The sequence below is a fragment of the Elephantulus edwardii genome, unplaced genomic scaffold, assembly GCF_000299155.1.
Source record: "Elephantulus edwardii isolate Elephantulus edwardi_28Jun2011 unplaced genomic scaffold, EleEdw1.0 scaffold00015, whole genome shotgun sequence".
In the NCBI taxonomy this organism is placed as follows: Eukaryota; Metazoa; Chordata; class Mammalia; order Macroscelidea; family Macroscelididae; genus Elephantulus; species Elephantulus edwardii.
This window is the reverse complement of record NW_006399765.1, coordinates 11,860,277-11,884,757: the sequence shown is the minus strand read 5'-3', so window position 1 is coordinate 11,884,757 and position 24,481 is coordinate 11,860,277. Positions and strand designations below refer to the sequence as shown.

Here is a 24,481-nt window from a genome sequence, read left to right as displayed (position 1 = left end):
GGGGCTCAGCAGAAGCTTGGCATCTGGTTGAGTGTGCCAGGCTCCACTCAGCGAAGCTCCAGGATCCACACCTGTCAGGCGGAAATGCTGACTCAGGAGGAAAGACTTCCACCTTCAAAGATGAACTTCTCGTCTTATCAAAGATTGGTAGGGAGAGGAGGCTTTGTAATGATGAATTAAAATGAGCAAGAGACTTTAAGAACCTGAGATGCATTTGGCAGCAAATTGCAGCCTTACTCATCGAGACATCACCTCAAACTCTTTATTAGACAGTCCCAAGAGGCTAGCCTGCAGGCTGTTATCCCTCAAAGTTCCAGATGGACTTGGGATGGTGTCTGCTTGGAACCCAAGATCCAGCATCTGCACCTAGTGACACATGTTATCCAGTGGCATCCTCAACCGCTGTTTCCCAGCTAAAGAGATTTCTATTCCAGGGACTGGAGGAGCTGGAAACAAAAGGACGCTGGAGAGGGATGCAGTCACTGCCCCAGGTGAATAAAGGGGGCTACTGATGCTGAGGTCCTCAAGGGATGAAACAGAGAACAGTTCTCGTCACTCTGCCTGGTTCATCCCTTAACTCCAGTGCCCAAGATGGTGCCCGGCAGGACAAAACTACTCAAGAACTTACATGAGAAGTAATGAATGGTCCAGGCCAGAGACTCCTACTCACAGGGAAAGCTCCCCAGGTACACAAAGCCCTAGAAGAGATGAATCATCCCTGATTCAAAATGCAGATGCCCCAAGTCCCCTTGTCTGAAGTTGGCTTCTGGCATGGACTCAGCTGGGAGTCCCAGTCTTTTGGGTGGGAAAAGAATGACACAGGAAGCAAGTGGAGAGAAGTAGCCAGAGGGTTCCTCCGGCAGGGCAACAAATGCCTGTGGTCTCAGCACCTGAACAAACAGATGTGAAAACCTGCACCCTTCTCTCATGTAGCTTCCCTCTCAACCTCAGTTCTACTCTGCCTCAAAGCACTTCTGGTGGCAGTCTGGGCTGAAGACCATTTTAAAGCCAAAGGGAGGTGTGTTTTGGATCGTCCCTGCCCTGCTCCGTAGGTGGAGATGTTGGAGGGGCCACCCGGAAGCACAGAGTTGCTCCTTCAACCTAGAGTGGGTCTAGCCAGGAGCTTGGGTGGGGATTGGGAGGGATCTAAACCAGCCCAGGACCGCAGGTCTGGAGCTGTGACCCTCCAGGACCCCAGGTCTGGTTCTGCGACTCTCACTGTGTTCCAGGGCACCACGGGCACAGTAACTCCCAGAGCCCTCTGCTCTCCAGCCCAGCTGCCCTGCTCACAGTAAGAGATCAGCTAAGTCCCTGGGGTCCAGCTCCCTCTCTGGACTATGGAAAATGTAGACGGGACAGAGATTGGTGGACAGCAGACCCCAATATGAAGGTGTGGCCCAAGGAGGGTTTATGGAGGCCCTAACCCCTAGGTATCCCTATGGGAAGAATTTCTCATAGGCTCAAAAAGAGGTTCAAAGGAACTCAGATTTGCTCCCTAAACCTCAGCAACTGGATCTGAAGGGCGTGTCAGAGCTTTAAGGAGGTAGTTTTAGGACAAACAAAAGGCGCTCAGAGCAGGGAACAAACTTGCAGCGTGTGAGTCATCCCAGGAGGTTTGGGCTAAACCTGGGGGCTGCTGGGGCCAAGATACTGTGGAGCTGGAGTGAGAACCACCTCCAGACCCAGCACTGGATGTGGTGCTGATGTCCACTAGAGGCACCTTGGATTTTGGGCCTTGGGCATCACCACTCTGCTGGGAACAGGCTGGGAGCCCCCAGGTCAGGCAGGAACTCACAAGGGTCAGGTGCATTTTCTGGGGAAATGGAGCTGGGCCTTGGATGTGAGCACTCTGCATACCTGGATGAAGGGTAGGGTGGGAGGCATGGGGGCCTCTGGTGGCCCAGTGTGTGGACAACTGGCCTTACAAGCCTCAATATTCACAAGGCTCAGCCAGGGTGCTGGGCTCTATCTGTTTTCAGGCATGATGAATCCACACACCCCTTTGCCTTGAAAAATCCAACTACCAGTCTTCCCTTGGCTTCATTTCCTGCATATCAACCCGTGGCACCTGTAACTATGCCGCTGTCCATGACAGAAAGCAAATCTAGTGGCTTCTCCCCTGGTGTTCGTCTGACAGCCTAAAAGAAGTGGTTTTATCAAGTGCACCTTTGGATACACTGACTTTGCCTCCCTTTTGATACTTCCATTCAAGAGCAAAGCCGAATTTAGAAGACTCCAGGGATGGGAAGTCCCCTGTGTGTGGTCACCCAGCTGGTTCCTGGCTTGGACAAGATTGATCTCAGCAGGGAGGTGGGGGAGCAGACACACAGGAACCTCATCCAACCATGTGATTCATGGCTCCCCCTGAACACATCCTGTCCTGGCCAGGTGCAGAGAGTCGCCCAGACACTGGTGTGACTCTGAGCAGGACTGTAGGTCTCAGCTTCGAAGCCTCACAGGGTCACGGAGTCCCTCCCCTGCTACCCACATTGGCAGTGGGTGACGAGGCTCGGAGCCTTAACTTTATTTCTCCTGGGACAGCCTTCAGATTCACTCAGCCCTGCCTGCTTCCCATGAGCGGGGAAGTGTCATTACAGCAAAGGTTGATTGTGTGTGTGTGTGTGTGTGTGTGTGCATGTGTGCATGTGTGTGTATGTGTGTGTGTTGATATGTGACACGCATATCAACTGGTCCACAGAAGTCTTTACCAAGAACTCTCATCCCAAGCCCGACCGATCTCCCAAAATCTGAAAGCAGGGTGAGTCAAGAGTCCACTTACTTGTATTACATGGCAGACAATGCAACAGAAAGCAGGCCATGGGGAGGGCGAGGCTATGGGCAGCTGGGTGAGAGGTGGGGTTGGCACTCCCCTGGGAGGCAGAGCCCACCTCCCCCCCAGCTGCCCCTCAGGTGCCTCCCTTGCCAGGGTTACAGCGCTGGCCTGAATCCCAGGGAACCCTGCCAGGAAGAGCTCTCACTTCCCTCCCACGTTGCCTAGGAGATGCGGCAGCAGCCATGGACCTTCTCCTCCATCTCCTCCATGGGGGCCTTGAACTTCAAGAGTGGGGGATCCCCGCTGGTGACCGTGTAGTACACTGAAGTCCCATTGCTGCTGTACGGGGAAGTTCTGCCTCCGATCAAGGGGGCCTTGCCTTCGCTGCTGCCCTCGGCCGTCCTGACCATGCTGCTGCCCAGGTGGGAGCTGAGGAAGGGGTGGCTCAGGAGCTTGGCCGCTGCCCGTTGTCGCTTCAGCTCCAGAAGCGTCTGGGGGCTCTGCTCCTTGTAGCCGCTCCAAGGTGGGGTGGCATCAACCAGGCCGGGGTTGCCATAGGCCACGCTGTAGTCGGGCACCTCGTGTACCTTCCAGACGTCCCCATTGGACAGCGCATACTGGTAGGTGCTGACAGGAGCCCGGAGGCCATTCTCAACTGGCATGTCCATTTCACTCCGCGGGATTTTGGTAGGAAATTCAGAGAGCAGCACGGGCTTCTCCAGTCTGGGGTTCTGAGAGTGAGAAGAACAGTGTTACCAGCCGGCTAGGGAATCAGGGCCCACCATCCCCTGGCACTTGAACTGAGAGCGGGGCTGTTTGGATAACAGGTGCATCCATTTTCCCTGCTGGGATAACATGAACAAGAGGGAGTGGGGAGGCGAGAAGCTGCTGCCTCACGTCAGTTCTGATGGTGACCCCGCACATGCAGACAGAGCTCCAGAGGGTTTTTCACAACTGAGCTTTCCAAAGTAGGTCAACCAGCCCTTTCTTCTGCGGTACCTCTCTGCACAGAGCCAAGCAGTATAACTAACCATCGGCAGCCACAGATACAGATCGATTTTCAAATTAATTTCTTTTTTGTGATGAGCTACGTATTAGTAAGAGATCCCTGGTGTTGTGGTCTATAGGGACTTGTGCTGCTAAAGCAACACCCTATACACTAGGGACCACGTTCAGAGGTTCAAATCCACCAGCAGCTTCTCAGGTGAAAAGATGGGCAGTTTCTTCCTCTGAGATTTACAGCCTCTGAAAACTCAGTGGAGATTCAGACATGAGTCAGTTCTGACTCGACAGCAGTGAGCGAGTGAGGGACGTATTAGAGCACGTTGACTACTTGCTTCTGGTGGAAGGTGGCCTATTTTTAGTTGGTTTTTAGCTCTCTCCTCCATCGTTATTGACTCAGAACAAACTCACAGCTGACCTCCACTGCAGTTTTCAAGGCTGTAAACTGCATGAGTAGAGATTGCCCAGCTCTCTCCCAGGGGGCTGCTGGTGGATTCAAGCCACTTGAGAGATGCAGGCTGGCGACCTAGGGGTAAGAAGCTGTGCTGCATGCAGTTCACCAGCTGCTCTGAAGGAGGATGGGCTCCTGCCTCCCTCTGAAAACCCTCTGGAGCTTAAGTTGGTTCCAAATGGAAGGGACACAGTAACAATGATGGGCTATGCCTCCAAACTCACAACACACACACACACACACACACACACACACACACACACACACACACTTGTTGTCAGGGGCCGTACAGTGTAATTCATAGAGACCCTACGAAGAATAGCTCTGAACCCTGTCCTATCCTGTGCCATCCTCCTCATCTCTGACACACTTGAGCCCACTGCTACAGTCCCTGGGTCACTCCATCGTGCTGGGGATTTTCCTCTTTTTCACTGACCCTCCAACTCCCCAAGCATGATGCTCCTTTCTAAAGAATGGCATCTCCTAGCAACATGCCCCAAGTATTTGAAACAAAGCTTAGCCATCCTTGCCTCCAAGGAGAATGTTGGCTGCACTTTTTCTAAGATGTATCTGTTGTTTTGGCCGTCATGTTGTTGTTGTTGTTGTTGTTATGTGCCGTTGAGTTGCTTGCGACTCATAGTGACTCTATGTACAATAGCCCTAAACTCTGCTCTGTCCTGTGCTAGTCGCACTGTCTCTGACACTCCCATCCCGATTATCCCAGTCACTGAATCAATCCACCTCATAGAGGGCCTTCCCCTCCTGCGCTGTCCCTCCACCCTCCCAAGCATGATGTCCCTCTCCAAGGACCGGTCCCTCCTTGCAGTCATAAACATGTAATATTCAAGCATCCTAATAATTAATGACATAAAATGAAAACAACCAATTTCTATTTTTTTCCCTATTGCACCAGCAGATATTGGGGGAGGGAGAGCTTATTATTCAGTGTTGGCAAAGGTGTGGACAAACGGGTGGGAGGGTGAGCTGCCAAGACAGCGCCTCTGCAGGACAATTCAGCATCATGCATGAATGTTTAAAAAGGAAAGCGAGGAGAAAGTGCACTTGTAAGAATGGGCGCTCTGCACCATTCATTACCCCACAGGTAACACCTGCTTAGGGGAGCGAAACCTGAAAGGAAGCTCCGTGTTATCTTTAGGGAAGCGGTGAACTAATGCAAGTGCTGGTGCTAAAATAGTCTGCAGTTGTAAGAAAGAGAGAAAAGAGACGGTAGACGAAGCTCTGGTGCCCTAGTGACAAGAAACCACGCTGGAGATGGGAGGGCAATGTCCTGTGCCAGTCGGATATGATTCGATGGAAGAATAGAAGAAGGAAGGAAGGAAGGAAGGAAGGAAGGAAGGAAGGAAGGAAGGAAGGAAGGGAGGGAGGGAGGGAGGGAGGGAGGAGAAGATAAAAGGAAGGAAGCAAAGATGGATAGATGGAAGAATGGATGGAAGGATGGATGGATGGATGGATGGATGGATGGATGGATGTACAGTTGGACAGAAGCAAGCAAACAAGCAAGAAATCTGCTGTGCTAACCTGGTAAGAACCTAAACCCCCATGCTCTCAATTCCAACTCAGAATGACCCTGGTGGACAGCACAGAGCTGCTCACAGAGTTTCTGAGGTGATAATTTTGTTGTTGTGCAGAGTTTCTCTAAAAATAAATTTTTAACATTGCAGTTTCAATTTCACTCATTCACAAACATTTTTGTAACACTAATTACACTCAATTAACATAACCAGTTGCAATGTCTGATCAACCTCTTACTGTCTATCACCTTTCCCCTCACCCAATTGATCTATTTCCCCTCAGCCCAATTGAACCACCTTTTTGGGGTGGTTTAAAAAAAAATTTCTTATTTTTGTGTGTGTACCGTCAAATCAGATCTGACTGGTACAGGAGGAGACTGCCCTTCCTTCTCCAGGAGAGCATCTGGTGGATTCGAACCTCATACCTCTGGGATTGCAGTGCAGTTATTTACTACTTTTGACTTCCCTCTCTCTCCCTTGCCATTCCTGCCCATCAAGAAGGATTCTATGGACGTGTAAAACTTTGCTGAGCTTTTTATAATAATGGTCTTGTAATAGTCCTTTCATGATGGACTTATTTTGCTTAGCATAGTGTCCTCTGGGCCATCTGTGTCATGTAGTTCTCTCTGAATTCTTTCCTGGCTTTTGGTGTTGCAGAGTGCTCCTCGGGGCAGATGCACCATCATTTCTTCACCATTTCGTCCACTGACTGACACCTGGATTTCCCCATCTCTCCTGCTGTTGTAAATAATGCTGCAGTGAGCATGCGTGTGCACAGATCTGTGTGTAAGAATATAAAGGCTGAGAGAGGCAGACTGCTTCATCTCATTCCCGTGGAGCAGACAGTGGGCTTAAATCACTGACCTTTGGGTTATCTGCCCAATTCTTTAACCTCTGCACCACCAGGACTCCTTGACATGGAAAAAGCTCCAAGAAATATATAGTTAAAATATAGTAAAGCGAGTGGCAGTTTTCATTGGAAGTTTTAGTGTGTGTGTGTGTGTGTGTGTGTGTGTGTGTGTGTGTGTGTTCTTTCTTTTGTGTGTGTGTGTGTGTGTTCTTTCTTTTGTGTGTGTGTGTGTGTGTTCTTTCTGAACTTTGCAGTCAGAGTGATGAACAGATGCTCAGCGGTCCAAGTTGGCACATCCCAAACTTTCATTCAAGTCCTGTAAGGACTCAGCAGGTCTGTACCATGGCCAGATATTCAATGTTTTTTTTTAATAAAAGCTCCCGCCAATGCTCTTTTGTGTACCAAAGATTCAAGGCGAAGGTTACCAGCCTTGGCTGCACACAGGGAGCACCCAGAGAGTTAAGTATACAGGTACATGATGTCTGGGCTTCACCCTAGGACTTGGACTCTATCGCTGAGATTGCAGCCTGGATACTCAGGATTAAAACTAAACAAAACATCTACTCTGTGGTTTGATTATGCAAGTAAGTTTAAGAAGCATGGGCAGAGACTGAGCCTTACTTATCACTGTCGAGCCTAGAACGAGGGAGGCCTCTCTACCAAAAAGGTGTGCTAAAGCCAGCACCAAGGGAGCTTACAAAGCCTTGGTACAAACCTCGCCTGGAAAACCAGCTGAGCAAATGCTCCCTTAAATAAAAACCCCAAACCCACTGCCATCAAGTTCATTCCCACTCATACAGCCATCTACTGAGTTTCCCAGGCTACAGATCTTTCTTGAATCAGAAGGGAGTATCCTTCTCCATCAGAGTAGCTGGTGGATTTGATCTTGTGGTTAGCAGTCCAACAAGTAACGGGCTATACTATAACGGACTAATAATCACCTGGAGGTCTTCTTTGAACACCCACCGCTGGATTCCAGCCCCCGGTGTCAGATTCAGAAGGTCTGGCTGGGGCTTGAGAATCTGCATGTCTAACAAGTGCCCAGGTGATGTCAAGGCTGCTGGCCCAGGGACCACACTTTGAGAATCCCCACCTGAGAGACTGTTGCCTTATTTTAGTCCCTTAAAAGCCTTGAAAGGGACAGGGAAGAAAAAGGAACGGGCTTTGAGCTTGGCAGTGTCCTAGGATCTTGTGCCTTTGAAATCTGAGGCAGGAACCTGGGACCCTACACCCGACAGATGCCCTAGGACCAGATACCTGGATTGAAGGACGACCTGCCTTTAGTCACACCACATCTGTAGCCTTTCTTTTTCTCCTCAGGTCTGAACCCCCAGCTTCAAAGGCAAAATAATTTATCTTGCCCTCACCAAGCTCAAACTACAGCCTACCGAAGCAGCCCTAAATGTTAAAAATAAAAATGAGGTCTAGATATTGGTGGTTCCTAGTAGCCCTGTCCTCCTATCCCACTCTCCCTACAGGGCTGAGATTTAAGAGACTCACATCAAGGAGCACTTCTAGGGAAGCCTGTGAGGACTGAATGAGCAAAACGATAAAGCAAGAGGGGTGTTCTCTTAAGGATTTCTTTAAACACTGTCTCTCCTACAAATCAGGAAGAACACAACAACAACGACAAAAAGATGAGGAGATGCGGCCAAAAAGAGCATCGGCCACCCAGCACTTGAAAACATGCTTAACACCATCCATCCTGAATGCAATACAACCATGTAAGTGAGATATAAGTGTATCAATATATCCAACCTGAGTTAAATACAAGTGCATCAACACCATCCATCCTGAAGGAGATACAAATGTATGAACACCTTCAATCCTGAGTGAGATACAAGTGTATCAACACCATCCATCCTGAATGAGATACAAGTGTATAAACACCATCTATCCTGAGTGAGATATAAGTGTATCAACACCATCTATCCTGAGTGAGATACAAGTGTATCAACACCATCTATCCTGAGTGGGAAACAAGTGTATCAACACCATCCATCCTGAGTGAGATACAAGTGTATGAACACCTTCAATCCTGAGTGAGATACAAGTGTATCAACACCATCTATCCTGAGTGGGATACAAGTGTAAAGTGCAAGCTATCCCAGCAGCCCCATCAAGCATGGCTCAAATTCAAAGGACAGATGAACCAAATGATCCCCAGCTTCCGTATCCTGCAGATGAGAGATCAGACTGGTATAACCTCTTTGGATAATTGCTTGACTGTATCTATTAAAGCTAAACAGATGCCCAACCCCAAGACCCACATCGCTTTCTCAAGAACAGCTTAACAGACAATAGTGCTACAGCCATAAAATCATCTAGATAAGAACTTTCATAGTTAACTGTATTCCTAAGAGCCCCAATCTGGGAGAAAACTCAAATGCCTATCAGTTGGAGTATGGATACTGGTGTTGTGGTATAAACAAACACTAGAACGCTACAGAACAATGGAAAGAATAAGCTCTGAGCACTTCCTAGATTATAGAGTTCTCACTTATGGATCGCCTCTACATGTCCTTATTGTTGTTAGGTGCTGTCGAGTCAAATAGCAACCCTAGGAACAAGAGACCTGAAGCCTGTTCTATCCTGTACTATCCTGATCTCTGACATAGCCATGCTGTTGTTAGACGTCATTCAGTCAATTCCAACTCACAGTGACCCTGCATATCACAGAATGAACACTGCCCAACCTCTCACCATAATCATCATTGTCGCTATGCCTGAGCTACTGTGTCAATCTCTCTCTCAATGTCTCTCACACACTTTGCCATCCAGTCGGAACCGACTCATCGCAGGTTTCGGGGGTTATAAATCACATGGGAGGAGACTGCCTATCTTTCTCCCAAGGAGAAGCTCGTGGGTTTGAACCACTAGAGAGACGCAGCTCCCTGTGGACTGACTTTACCCTCACTTTGAAAAGCCTGAACCAATCCCTGCTCAAAACAGATTCATCTCCATCACCTTCCCTTGCTGTGTGTGCAGCTTTTAAATGATGCAGAAGACTTTGAGCCTTTTTTTTTCTTTTGCCCTAAAGTAAGGACCATATACAGTGTGTTGACTTAACTAAAAATTCTTAAGACACAATTAGGAATGGATCTCGTTCATGACCTGGGGGACTTCCAGTACTACCACCACTGGACGGACAAATCCCACAGATGTAAAAGCAGCCAATCACAAAAGGCGACACATGGAACAAAGTTCTAGAGCCGACAAAACAAATCTCTAAAGTTAAAAGTCAAAATAGAGGTGACCATTGGTGGGCAAGTAGGAGGAGGGGGAACAGGGGAGCTTTCTGGGGTGATGGAAATGTCATATATTTTCATCTGGGTGGTGGCTACACAGCTGTGCACATTTGTAAAAATGCAAGGAACAAATTCACTTAAGAGTCATCTACTTTACTGCGCATTAAGTTACACTTCAACCTCAAAGAAGATAACAAAGCCTAGCTGGGAGGCATCGGCCAGGCTATTTGATTTCGATTTAGCCTCCTTTCCTCTCCAATGCTCGAGCTTAGGGACTAGGCAGAAGCGAGCCTCCACATGCGCCCTACTTGGCAGCTTCCGTGAGGATCCCCATCAGCAGCTTTCTTCTCTTCTGTTGCTGAGACAGGTCTGCATGCAACCTGCTTTGCACTGGGAAGCAAGCAGGGTCCCACAGGGATATGCTGCACTCTGGAAAGACACCACTTTATAACCTGCCAGAGTGACACTCACTAGAAATGTATCCAGCTAATCAGTATGTGGTGGGGGCGTCAGAAAAACCATGGCTTCTAGTCAACCTACTCTCCTCTGTCGCCAGCAATTCTCTCCCGTGAACATGCCTTCTTCCTTCAGTAAGACAGCAGCCCTGCATGAGCCTGTACTGCGTTGAACAGTGTCTCTCAAAATCCAAGCCCAGCCAGAACCTCACAAAATGACCTCCTGTGGAAATAAGACTACGCTGACGTAGCTCAGTGAATTACGATGAGGCTAACTGGCTAAGAACAGATACATGGCAAGAAATATTGAGAAGACTTGGGTGGACTTTTGGGATGCGGTTCACAAATTCTTAAGACACAATTAGGAATGGAAAGTTTTACAAAGTTTTCCTTTGTAATGAGCTGTGATGACCTCTGTTATGAGCGGCTGCCTCCCATCAAATATTTTAAGATAAAAGAAACTTTTAAAATAAAATAAGACATTTGAAAAAAGGAAAAAGATGCAGTCCAACTGAAGGAGAAATAGCCCTAATCCAATAACTGGTGCCATTACAAGAAAACAAAACAGACATATACACACACAAGGAAAAAGCCAGGTAAAGACGGAAGCAGAGACTGGAGTTAGGCTACCACAAGTCATGGTTGGGGGTTAGGGGGTGGTTTAGCAGAAGCTAGAAGAGATGTATCTGATGGGCACTCCCAGAAAGAACCAATCCGCTGACCCTTTGACTTTGGATTTCTGACCTCCAGAGCTGTGGGAGATTTCTGCTGTTCTAAGCCAACATGTTTGTTGTAATTTGTTACAGCTGCCTTAGGACACTAACACTCTATTTAAATAGAAGCTATTTAAATCCCAGGACTGCTGGCAGCTACTGGAGCAGGCTTCTCTGGGGTCCTACCAGCTCTCTATGAAAAGTTCTCCCATCACCAAACAAATGGATAGAGAAGCTGTTGTATATTTACACAATGGAATACTAGGCTGCATTGAAAAACAAGGAACTCATGCAATATTATGCAAAATGGGTGACTCTGGAGGATATTACGCTGAGTGAAATATCTCGGTCACAAAAGGACAAATACTGCATGATGCCACTGTTGTAAAACAGGACTGAGCTTGGGGTTGGGAAGAGACTGAGAAAGATGGTTTCAATAATGTACACTGCATTGAAACAGATGAGGGAGAAAACGTTTTAAAAACGATATGTGATTAGGTATTTTTGTCATGACAGGAGTCTAGAGCAAAGGCTACATGGTGGAATGGACCTGGGGGAGGGTTTGTAAAACAATGAAAGAATTTGTCTTTTACTTTTCCAAGAGGGTAGTGTACTAGTGGGGAGAGTTGGGAAAGGAGAAAAGTGCAACAATGAATGAATGGAAATCCAAAATCTCTATAAATTTTTACTGAAATTAATAATAAATTAAAAAAAAGAAAAAGAAAAGCTCTTCCAACAAGATAAGCAAAACACAAAGAAACAGGTTCATGTCCTTGGATCTCCAGGCGGCGGCCCTGCTGGCCTTCTTCTGGGACACCCAAAACTAGATCTACTGGGACCCAAGACGACCTGTACCTGCTCCTTGTCAACTAGACACCCTAGTGTGCCAAAGTGCCCAGCTCTGATTCGAAACACTCGTTGAGTCTCGAAACACGCTTAGGGTCACTTACTGACTACACTGGTCACTGGGTACTGGTGGGTTCAGAGCACGACCCAGCTACTCTCCCTCTAACGCTCTGAGATGAAGGACCAAGATCAAGCTCACACTCTCTCTTTCTCCCAAGGCAGTGGCTGGCACTGGGAAAGGACAGGAGGCCACTTACTGGATCCTTGTTCTCCTGGTCCGTCCTGGTCTCCCTGATGTCCCCATTGTAGGTTGATGTCCGCTGGTCCTCAGCTGCACTCCGCTGCTGCCACAGGATGGCCTCGCCCTCGTACTCCTTCCTGTACAGGTTGGTCCTGTCCGACAGGCTGGCTCGACGCACCACCTTCCTGAGGGGACAGAGGGGATGCAGGATGGCTTGTGCCTGGAGGCCACAGGTGGAGCGAGCACGAGAAGCCCTGGCCTCCCGGCGCCAACTTACCCCCGGCTGCCCGTGCTGGACGTCCTCCGGCTCAGGGACGACTTGTGTCTCAGCTGGGACTTCATGATCACGTCATGCTTGTGTTTCAGCTCCAGAAGCAGGACTTTGAATTCCTCTTCCTCACACAGGTCTGAGGGGGAACAGAGGAGCCAGTGTGAGGGAAGGAACCAGGAGAGTGATCAGATCAGGAGACCGGTCACTCCAGTCCCCCTAAAGGTCCCTCAATATCAGCCTTACCTCCAGGTTACAACTCAAGACTTAAAGGGAAATAAATCCATGTTTCATGTACAGTACAGTTCCTCCTAAGGTTCCCAGTTTAGACCAAGTAACTCTGGTACTTTTGACTATTCCTATTAGAAGTCATCAAACCACCAATGAAAAGAAAGGTATTAAAAAAATCCCAAGTAGGTAGATAACTCTGGCAATAAGAAATGTGAGGACACACCCAAAATCCAGAACCTGCACCTACTCTCCCTACTTAACTCCATCTACCTCCTTATGAGCCCAGTGTTCCATCCATACACTTCTGCTCTATCCATCCATGCATCCCTCCCTCACCCATCATCACATTTACTGCCTACTCGTACCCATCAATACATCCACAATCCACCAATTTATTAATCTACTTATCTATTCATTGCCTAGATCTTTTTTCTGTGGCCCTCAGGCCTGGTTTTAATTGTTTTTTGTCAAACATTCTTCTAAGTAGTATAGCACTGGTCTGCCTACTTGCCGTACAGAGGCAACTCATGGTTGCTGTGATGCTAAACACTGTGACACTCATATGTCAAACGTGATAATGGTTATCCATGGTGGGCAGTGTTTGGTGGAGCTCTATGATTAAAACAAGCTTGGAAGCAGGAGTGGCATCCACTTCCAAAATGGCTTGCCTCCAAAAACTCTATGAACAGTGGTCAGGTCTTTTCGTTCATAGGGTTGCTGTGAGTCATCTACGACTCGATGGCACTTAACTATAACAATGACAAGACAGAGAGAGCTACATTGGCCTAGTGGACAGAAAATTATGCTACCAAGCCCAAGGTGGGTGATTTTAATCTGCGGCCCTCAGTCCTGGTTGTTGCTTTTTGTTGTTGTTTTTTGTCAAACATTCTTCTAGGTGGTATAGCACTGGTCTGTGCATTGCTGTACAGAGGTAACTCGTGGTTGCTGTGATGCTAAACACTGTGACACTGATGTGCTAAATGTGATAATGGTTACTCATGGTAGACAGTGTTTGGTGGAGCTCTCCGATTAAAACAAGCTTGGAAGCAGGAGTGGCATCCACTTCCAAACTGGCTTGCCTCTGGAAACTCTGTGAACAGTGCTCAGGTCTTTCATTCATAGGGTTGCTATGAGTTGTCTACGACTCGATGGCATTTAAGAGCAACAACATATCTTTTTCTATAAATCCACTTGTCCATTTACCAGGAAACCATGTATTAGTTTATTCATTGTTCCATCTACCAATTGACCCATCAGTCCACTAATGTACTTGACCAAATATTCATCCATTCATTTCTTCATTGGAACAAAAGGGCGAGGGCTGATGAGGTACCAGGCCTAATGCTAGACTTACCTATTGGCATCTCATCCATGGATGTCCTCGCACTGAGACTGGCCCCATGTGATACGAGGAGCTCTGCCATCTGCATCTGAAACGCAAGAAGAAGCCCCAGTTACTTTTTCCAGGACTCAGAGAAGTGCAGGAGGTGGAGAATGCAGGCAAGGTCTCCCAGGAAGTAATCCAAGGAATGATGGAGCAAGGTTGATTGTCAAGGTTGATTCCTACACCCTGGAACTATGGTGGGAATCCAGGCAAATGGAATGGCCATATGGCATTGCAGCTTCTCCAGGAAGGCTTCAGTGAAGTCAAGCATCAGATAAAGGGGTTGCTTGTGATGATTCTAAACCTGTCACATATTAAAGGAGGACTTGTGTGGGATGCAATCAGAATTTCCTATCAAGAGAGGAAATGGACAAACTCAACACAGAAACACTGAACGTTTTCTAGTTTTGCAGCCGTGATTTTCATCATGTTTGTATACAATCTATCCAGTGCTTTTACAAATGCTTGAGGTCTTTTCATATCCTGACTATCGTCAACACCTGAAGTGGATCTGGTGCTTCTCTTGAACCAACTGGTAGCCCACAGGACTTGGCGACAGCAAGCTGACCCTGTCATGCCCTGCTCCAGAGCAGTGTGTGTGGGGGGCATTACCTGTCCCCAAAAGGCAGCTGCGTGCAGAGGCTCCCAGCCGTCCCAGTCCTTCACATCCACACGCACTCCGTGGTCCAGGAGGAGCTCAGCGGCCCGCAGGTATCCATTGGCTCCGGCTATGTGCAGCTTGAAGAGAAGGAAGACATGAGCATTCCTTTGTGGGGCTGGCCTCACACTGAAAGCTCAAGCATCGCCCTCCTCTGTCCAGACCCCAGCACACACTTGGAGTCAAGAGAACAGGAGAGAATGAGAATATCCAGTAGAAAAAAAAATCAAATACCCGCCTGCCACATTACAGAGGATCAGTGCATCTAAAATATGAACCTAGGAGGGAAAGCAGTGCGGTGACCTCTTCTCTCCTACAGTTGACTTTAGAACCCAGATAATTACGACGATGTTTACTGAACTCCTACTACATGCTGCTTAGACCTAAAGGAAGAAATCTCAGAGCTCTACTATGGTAGTTGCGAAGTCTGTCTATGAATTCTTTCATGCTCCTTCCTCTAAAAGATACAGTCTGTCCCTGGGTGGTACCAATGGTTAATGTGGTTGCCTGGTAACAAAAAGACGGAGCCTGATTACTTTTGAAGTAGTTTGGACTGAGGGACTTACTTCTAACAAATAGGCTACCTGTATGATTTTGTGTGTGTGTGTTCTATTCTTTTTTTTTTCTCTATTCTTTTTTTAAGCTTTATTTTTTTTGTGTGTGTGTATGTACCATCAAATCAGATATGACTGGTACAGAAGGAGATTGTCCCTCCCTCTCCAGCACAGCATCTGGTGGATTCAAACTGCACATCTCTGGGATTGCAGTGCAGCTTCTTGCCATTAGGCCACCGGAGCTCACCAAGGTGTATGATTTTTTGAGCCTAGGTCATCCAGGACATTTCTGCTTGTATTTTATACTTTCTTGGGTATCTTGTTCTAGGGGAAGACATCGGCCATGTTGGGAGGACACGTGCATAAACTTGAGGAACAAGAAACGGAGGCTTCCTGCCAACAGCCAAGACTCACTTATCAGCTATGTAAGCGGGTCATCTTGCAAATAGTCTTTTCTTCTCAAACTTTCAGTTGGATGCAACCTTGGCCAACACCCTGACTGCAACCTCACGAGATCCTCCTCCAAGGAATTTGGCTGATCTGCTCCTAATGCTTTAACCCAAAGAAACTTTGGGATAATAAATTGTTTGCTGTTGGGTTGAGATGTGAGTCCTACGCAGCAACAGATAACTAATATATTCAAATACAGGAAAGCCCCACGCACAAGTCCTGGCTCTTCTGCCTGGTACTGTTCAAGGCTTCCAGTTACGGTCACCTTGCAGACACCGACTGTCCTGTTAGTTCAATGGTGAAAATGTAAGTTCCTATCCTGAGCTCTGGTGGCGTAGTCTGTAGGGAGTTACGCCGGTAAACCCAAAGGTGGCGCCTCACTGGTGGTTCAAACCCAGCAGAGGCTCCTCTGGAGAAAGATGGGTCATTTCCTTCCATGTGATTTTTGTTGTTGTTAAGTGCCGTCGAGTCGCAGGTGACTCATAGCGACCCTATGAAGGAGAGTCCTCGATGCTTGGGTGCCTTTCATCCTCTCTCCAGGTTCATAGGGTTTCCGGAGGCAAGCTATTATGGAAGTGGATGCCACTCCTCCTTCCAAAATCTCTCAAAAATCTGCTGGAGGCTTTTCTGTAAACTTTTGTTAAAATGACAATTTAAATTAAAAAATTTATTTAAAAAAATCTGATGCACACCCATGTTTATGGCAGCTTTGTTCACAACAGCCAGGAGTTGGAAACAACCTAAGTGCCCATCAAGAAACGAATGGATAGAGAAGCTGTGGTATAGTCATACAATGGACTACTATGCGACATTGGAAAACAAGGAACTCATGCAATATTATTCAAAATGGGTGACCATGAAGGACATTAGGCTGAGTGAAGTATCTCAGTCACAAGAGGACAAATACTGCATGGTGCCATTGTTAAAACAGGACTGACCTCGGAGTTGTGGGGAGACTGAGAAAGATGGGTTAAATAATGTACACTGCATTGAAACAGATGAGGGAGAAAACTGTTTAAAAGGGATATGTAATTAGGTATTATTGTCAGGACAGGCGTCCAGAACGAAGGCTGCATAATAGAATGGACCTCTGGGGGGAGAGGTTGTATAACAATGAAAGAATTTTTACTTTTCAAAGAGAAGAGTGTACTGTACTGCGGGGAGGGGTGGGCAGGGACAAAGGTGCAACAATGAATGAATGGAAAGCCAAAGTCTCTGTAAATTTTCATTGAAATTAATAAAAAAAAACCCCACAACTAAAAAAAAAATCTGCTGAAGGGTCAGCAGAGTTACCCAGGCAGATGTGACAGGGAAGAAGGATTCTGAGAAAGCATCTGGCATGGAGGGAAAAAACCCCAAAATCAGATGCCATCAAGCTGATGACCACTCATAGTGACCTCAAGTATGTCAGAGGAGAAGTGTGCTTCAGAGGGACAGATAGCTGGGCTTGTCTTCTGAGGTATATTTGTGGGGGTTCAAGCCCCCATGTTTTCAGTGAGTAGTCAGAAGTTCAACCAGTTTCTCAGGGACTGAGGGGTTCATGAAGTGCTTGTCAACAAGAAAGGAAGGAGGGTGAGGAGGATGTGAGGGGCAGATGAAAGGACCAAGGGGTGGATGGAACACTGGGAATATCTGGATTCTGAAGTCAGGAGACACACTTGCAGCCATGTCAGAAAGAGCTGACGGGGCGAGGCAGTTACGGAAGTGAGAGGAGATGCGCCCCTGAGGCAGGGAATGGACAGTCCAAGGCAAGGCGAGGTGGGCGAGTGTTTAAAGGGTAGTGCTGGCCCCTGAGAGAGGTGGTATGGCCGTAAGAGGGGAGAAGCAATGAACTTGGGATCAGAAACCAAATCCTGAGAAGAAAGAGAAATCTGGGGAATCCAGAGAAAGACAGGCACGTCAAGCCTCTCTCAACCAGAGTTCTTGGCTCCAGTCTCAGCTAAGAGTAGCAGGTCCTCAAAGAGTCTGATCCCTGTTCCGGGAACCCTCATTATTCTCAGAACCACCCTGGCCCTGCGCAGATCTGGAGGAGGTTCTCGGCCACAGACAGGCTATGACTGTCTCAGTGTGGTCCCCACTAAGTGCTGGCCCACCTCAGCCCGGACTGGCCTTGATTCTGGCAATGGTAACCCAGCCCAAACCAGCCCAGTTCATCTCCTCACCAGCGTGGCTCCCTGGGCATCTATCCAGTCAAGGTCCTGGCCAGCTGCGATCATACAGTGGATGTCCCCAATCATCTTCTGTTCGGGTGCTGACCGCATCTCATTGATCTTCTCTTGGGTGATGCCTGTGATGGAGAAAAGAGAACTTAAGTCACTGCTCTCAGGCCTAGACCCTAACAGGAAAGGGAAGGACAGAGGAAGGAGGGTGTCTTCCATTCCCCAGCGTCTGCCAGTCAAAGGGACAGACAGACACGCTCCTAGATCACTCTGCTGCCAGGTCTGATAAACACAAACGCCACATGCTGACCACAGAGTGAGGGTCATTCGCCTGGCACCCAGCAGACACTGGGCAAGAGACACCTGTTACTCTCAGCAGGGTAGGATTCTACCTGGAAACGCCAGGCATCTGCAGCCACCTCCAACCTCTCCACCGGCCGGCTCTGCTTCATCCTCGAGGTCCCAGCTGGGACCCTCTCCCAGCAAGCCTCCTGACCCCTGTCTCATCAAGGTCTCTCTTAGTTTCCACCACACCTTGCAAGCTTGAATGTCTTTTTGTTGTCTTATTTTTGGCTCAACTTCCCCGTGCTTCACGAGGCTTGAAAAGCATGTGTTCACAGCCCTGGGCATGAGGTGCCAGGCATTTTGGCTGCAACAGTAATGGAATTCTTGAATCCATAACTTTCTTTTTTTTTTTTTTATCTTGATGATTTTAATTCTGAGTCACTCTAATTCCCCTGAATTCATAACTTTCAAATGAAGAGCTGGGTGAGTGGAGATGGCAGGATGCAGAAAGACATTTTCTAGCCCGGAATCCCTGACAAAATTTAGGCATTTCTGGCAGGTTCTGATGATATTTAAGGAGAAGAGTAACATAACAGGCTCTGAAAAGGGACTACACTTAGAAGGAGAATTCAGGAGAGGTCTGTAAACTAAGTGAAAAAGAAAGCATCTTGTGTGTATTACTTTCGCTAATCTTTAAATGAATTTACCATTTCAATGTAGGCGAAGCCCACAGTTTTTCTTTCTCTCTAATTACCAATGAGGGGAACCAACTCACAGGTGACCCTGTTGTTGTTGTGCACCAGAGTCCACAGCTGACCCTCCAGCAGGTTTTCAGACAGTAAAACTCTTGAGAGTTGATTTCCCATCTTTCTCCTGTGGAGCAGCTGGTGCTGGTGGATTTGAACTCCGTACCTCTGCATTAGCAGCACAATTCCTTACCACTAACCTTCAAGAGCCCCCCCCCCCATAGCTGACCCTAAGAAGCTGTGAATTTCATGGTAGGCGACTGACCGTCCTTCTCCCTGGAAGCTGCTAGTAGATTCGAACTGCCAAGAGAGGGCTTTGGGGTTAGCCACACACAGCTACAGATGACACCACCAGCCTACAGTCGTATCAGCAAAACAAAAATAAAACGACCAAAGAGCCCACTTCCCTCAAAGGCTTGCCAAGGCTGAGAGTCTTTGTAGAAGCAGACCACCATGTCTTTCTCTGTGGAAAAACTGGTGGATTTGAACTGCTGACCTTGTGGCTAACCTTCAAATGCTTTAACCACTGAGTGACTGTCACCAACACAGCATAGTTATTTCCGTTATCCTATAATCTTATTGCTTAAAAAATGAACAAAAGTCTGGCCCACCCACTTAAAAATCATCTTGGTAGTTACATGGGCGGTGGGAGGGGGGCGGGGAATTGTCTTCCTTTATAATTGTACAAGTTCAAAACTTCATTAAAAAACATTTTCTTGAGAAAGGGGCTGGAGATTCGCCAGATGGGCACCTGGATGGCTAAGGACCGACCTCTGCGGAAGCGGGAAAGGCTAGGCCCTGGGTGGGCGAACAGGGCTGCCGCATCGGTGGTAACTGCTAGGATCTGGCAGGAGAAGTATTTCAGGGACTCAGTACCTGGGGGCTGTAGGCCAGCGAGGAACTGGACTCCAGAGCTCCGGGTGGGTCTCTAGAAGTGAGTGTGTGCTGGAGGGAGGACAGGCAGGCCCCTCTGACTACTACATTTGTTTCCTCTCTGAATCTCATTTGGGAGCCATGAACAGCCCACGTCTTGTTTATCTGGGCCCTGGCAGCCAGCGTGGTGCCTGGCACAGAGCGGGCCCCGCAAATGTTCTTGATTTTGTATTATTTTCCCAAATGAGAATACGTCTTTATTGTGCATGTTGACTGAATCGGATTGTTCCAGCTGACGAAGAGGAGACAGGGCCAGCTGAGGCCGCCCGCGTGCGGGGGTGACGGAGGAATGATGTCTCCTCCGCACAGCCCAGCCCGCACCGTGGTGACCACGCAGCTAGCGTTACTCATCAGAGCTTGCCCGGGGTGCTGGGTGCTCGGCACGCGGGAGGGGCGGGACGCGAGCGCACGAATGCACCAGCATTCCTGTGCAGTGACGCCCACCACAGCGCCCCCGGCACGTGGGACGCCCGCTTACCCTGATAGGCCATGCAGGTCTCAATGACATCCAGGGTAGACTCATCATCACAGAGGTCGTACGGCATGTTCCCGTCGGAGTTGACAGCAAGCAGGTCGGCCCCACTGTAGGCAAACGGAGCGGGTGAGAGCCAGGGAGGGGTGGCTAGGGTGGACAGGGCTGCCTCTGACCTTTGCCCTCTTACTCATAACCTCAGGGTACACCCTAAAGGTGAGGGTCAGCGCTGGCAGAGTGAGCACAGAAGCCTTGTGGTTGTGGAGGCCCAGGTTGGGGGGGGGGCGTCTAAAGTCTCAGAAGAGCTATTGCCAAAGACCTCAGCTTTCTGCTCTGCTGAACAAGCAGACAGACCCTTGAAGACAGATGCCAAAATCCTCCCCAGTGACAATGACAGAAACAGTAGTGACTGGAGCAGCCCCGTCCACCAGGACCCTGGTCACAGCCAGTCCTGGTGCAAGTCCTTCACCTCATCATCTAATTTAATCCAGTGGTCCTCTGGGGCTGACTCTGTTGGCCACATCTCACTCCAGGTGAAAGAGAGGCTCAGAGAGGCTTGGTCATTGGCCCGAGGTCACACAGCTAGGACACGGTCATGATTCAAACTGACCTCTCATGTGCCAGCCCCTTCCACATTTTTATATTCTGTGTCAGTCTTCCGCACACATGCAGAACCAGATCTACTCATCCTCCACCTCTCCATCCAATTCCCTGCCCAAAAGGCTGATCAGACAAAGGGCAGGATACAGCTGTAGGGCTCCCTGGACAAGCTGCCCTCTGTCTGGGTCCGTGGTTCTCGGTCATGGTCCCTGCCCCAGGGATCCACTAAAACAGCTTCCGGAGCTCACTCCAGATATCTAAGAGTCTCAGGGGTAGGACTGGGAAAGATGTGCTTTAAAGCTTTGCCCCAGGTAGTTCTGGTACAGATCAGCATTACAGACCCACTATGCCAGGTTGCCCCCAACCCCTTGTCATTTGGGCACTATCATTAATCTGTCTGTGGCCACTTGATGCTCCCAGGCAATCTAGTACATCCAGGTTGCATTTAGAAAATAAGTCACCAGGCAGGCTTTTTGGTCACTATGACCTGTCTGACCTGGGGCAGAAGAACTGTCAACTCCATTCCATGCCCAAACGGCCACCCACAGGGCTTTAAGTGCTCCATCGAGCCCCCAGCAAAAGCTTGTCTGTGTTCAGTCTCGACTTCTGCATCCCTGCACTCAGACCCTCCCCTCAGCCTGTGGAACCAGCCTGCTGGTCTCCCCCGTCACCCCCCCATCCCACCCCCGTGTCTGGTCTCTACGTGGCTCTGATGTCACCTCATTTCCTGTCTGTCCCTGCATCTCTCTGGTCAGCATCAGGGCCTTAAGTTATTAGCATAATCCAATAAACACCCCTGAAATTGAATATTGTCTTTTCTGTGTGATTACAGAATCTGAGCAGATGAGAAAGGATCTCAGGCTGGGAAAGGGCATTTGGAATGGTTCCACAAGAACATAGCTTTAACCCTGGAAGACACAGTTGTGTGGGGTCCCCAAAGCAGGTTCTGGCCCCCTGACAGGATATTGGGAGGGAGCAGAGTGAAAGGCCTACGATGGCTAGTTTTGTTTGATGTGGTAATGACAGAAGCAGAGACGGCAGAAACATAAAGAAAGAAGAGGAGGTGTGTTAGACTGATGGAATCAGGGAAAAGAGACAAGAAAAAGAATGAAGTGGGGGGGAGAGAGAGTAAAGAGAAAGCGACACAGAGAGTGGGAAAGACAGAGAGAGGCAGGGCAACGAGGAGAGACAGAGGCCAAGAAGAGGCGATAAGGAAGGGCCCAGAACAGCAGAGAGAAAGGCAAGTGGAGGAGGAGAGAGAGAGAGGCAGGAAAAGCAGCAATGACACAGGAAAGCGAGGCATTGGGAAAGGCCAGGCAGGCAGAGAGCTGGCAGGGATGAAGGGAGAGGGGGCCCTGCCCGTGGTGTGGCGGAAGGCTATTTGGGGACCTGGGTGGGGAAAGGGGGACACATACTACTGCACGAGGATCTTCACCAGGTTGATGTGGCCGCAGGTGGCCGCGGCGTGCAGGGGCGTCCACAGCTCGTTGTCCTTGGCATTCACATTGGCACCATGGGAAAGGAGCAGCTTAACAATCTCCTCAAAGTTGTCGATGCAGCACTGTGAGGGGAACACAGGAGAGTCAGTCAGCTCAGGGCAGCCTGGGGTGAGGCAGGGGGACAGGCTCCCTGGAGGAGGTCCTTAGGAGCCAGAGTCTGGGTTTATGTCTAGTGCTATCTCGTACAAGCTGTGTGAGCTTGGGCAAGTCGCTTAACCTCTCTGAGCTTCTTCTCATGAGTAAAAGTGATGTAAATAAGATCAAAACTGAAAACAAAGGTCAGTATCACTCTGACAGCTGTAAAAAATCAAGGATTAGTTGGATGGTATAAAATTTTAAATGTGGTTCAGAGACAATTTCTTCAAACAAACTCACATTAAGAATGTTGTTGTTGAGGGAGCTCTGGGGGCCTAGTGCTAAGAAATTGCACTGCAATCCCAGAGGTACACAGTTTGAATCCACCAGATGCTCTGCTGGAGAAGGAGGGTCACCATCTCCTCCTGTACCAGTCAGATCCAATCCAACGGCACACACACACACAAATAATAAAAACAATAAAGATTTAAAGAAAAAAAGAGAATGTTGTTGTTACATGCTGTCAAGTCACCTGTGGCCCATAAGGACCCTACGTACAGTAGCTCTGAAGCCTGCCCTGTTCTGAGCCAGTCTCACTGATTCCAACACACCAACTCCCATTGCCCCAGTTACTGTGTCCATTCATCTCATCCAGAGTCTTCCTCTCCTGTGCTGTCCCTCCACCCTTCCAAGCATGATGTCCTTCTCTAAGGACTGGTCTCTCCTGGCCACATGCTCAAAGTAAGTGAGACGTAGCTTCAAAATTCAAGCCTCCAAGGAGAAACTCGGTTTCACCCTCTCCAAGACAGATTTATTTGTTTTCTTGGCAGCCCATGGGATATTCAAGACTCTTCTCCAACACCACAACTTGAAGGCATTGATTCTTCTGTCATCCTCAGTCATTGTCCAGCTCTCTAATGCATAGCAAGTAACTGCAAAGACCATGGCCTGGATTAGGTGCACCTTAATCTCCAGACTGACATCGTTGCTTTTCAGTATCCTGAAGGGGTCTCTGACTCTATGTGTGTGTAAAAAATAGAAGTTTCTGTCAAGTCAGAACCAATTACTCATAACTGAGCCACCAGCAGGTTTTCAGAGGTAAATACTGCGTGGGAAGAGACTGCCCATCCTTCTCCCTTGGAGCAGCTGGTGGATTTGAATCAGGTGCCTTTGGGACTCAGTGCAGCTTGCCACTCGGGCCACCAGAGCTCTCTTAGTAAACCCAAGCGAGGTTGCTGGGGTTGAAGCAGCAGTGGGGGGAAGGGAGAAGCAGGTGGACCCACAGTGTGGCCTCAGATCATGGTTAGAAACTGTGGGTTTAGGAACTTCAGTTCTAGAGAGCCCCTTGTCCTCAGTACCAGCGGCCCCAGCTCACACGAGGGCTCAGGACACCTGCGACGGTTTCTGCGGAGATGGCTTGTGTTCCACCGGGCGGGGAGAAGGGACCACTAGTGGGTCAGCCTGGGAGAGGGGGTGCTCAAGAGTATGTAGCCAACTTAGAAAGAACACGAGGCTATGACAATTAGCAGGGGCCCCCAAACTCCAGGAGTAGAAATTACAGCTCCCTGGGGGCAGAGGGGCCTCAAAAATGAGGAAGGGGAGACAAGGACAGAGGAGGAAGAGGGAAGGGAGGACTTGCAGCAAGTGTAGGAAACGGGATTTCCTAGTTGTGCTTTTGAGAGAAGGTGGAAAGGGATTCACTGAGGGGGAACAGGGGGCAGACTGAGGGGCAGTGTGGGGCACGCCAAGGGGTGGCAGGGGCACGCCAAGGGGCAACAGAGAGCACACCGAGGGGCAGCAGGGGCGACACCAAGGGGCGGCGTGGAGCACGCCAAGGGGCAGCAGGGGACAAGCCGAGGGGCAACAGGGGGCACACCGAAGGGCATCAGGGGGCACACCGAGGGGCAGCTGAGGGGAGACCAAGAACACCAAGGGGCAGTGTGGGGCCACTGTACTCAAGAGAGTACAGTACAATCAGGCTCACTTCTTTTTAAAAAATCCCTCCTCTGGTTGCATGTAGAGAACAGAGTGTGTGTGTGTGTGTGTGTGTGTGTGT

The 24,481-nt window shown here is 48.8% G+C and overlaps 1 protein-coding gene across 2 annotated transcripts in view; it reads right to left on the bottom strand.

The window, feature by feature from the left end:
- Positions 1-2,994: 2,994 nt before the first annotated feature.
- The window catches only part of PPP1R16B (protein phosphatase 1, regulatory subunit 16B), a 91,995-nt gene continuing 70,508 nt past the window's right edge, over positions 2,995-24,481 (bottom strand). The window contains exons 3-10 of one of the 2 annotated variants that reach the window (XM_006881526.1): positions 22,267-22,412; positions 20,258-20,361; positions 17,819-17,943; positions 14,607-14,732; positions 13,965-14,040; positions 12,389-12,518; positions 12,128-12,296; positions 2,995-3,504 (exon numbers count right to left, since the gene is read on the bottom strand). In XM_006881526.1, the coding sequence (XP_006881588.1) occupies positions 2,995-3,504; positions 12,128-12,296; positions 12,389-12,518; positions 13,965-14,040; positions 14,607-14,732; positions 17,819-17,943; positions 20,258-20,361; positions 22,267-22,412 (1,386 nt within the window). The remainder of the gene's footprint in view (positions 3,505-12,127; positions 12,297-12,388; positions 12,519-13,964; positions 14,041-14,606; positions 14,733-17,818; positions 17,944-20,257; positions 20,362-22,266; positions 22,413-24,481) is intronic. The other variant, XM_006881527.1, reaches the window with a different exon arrangement.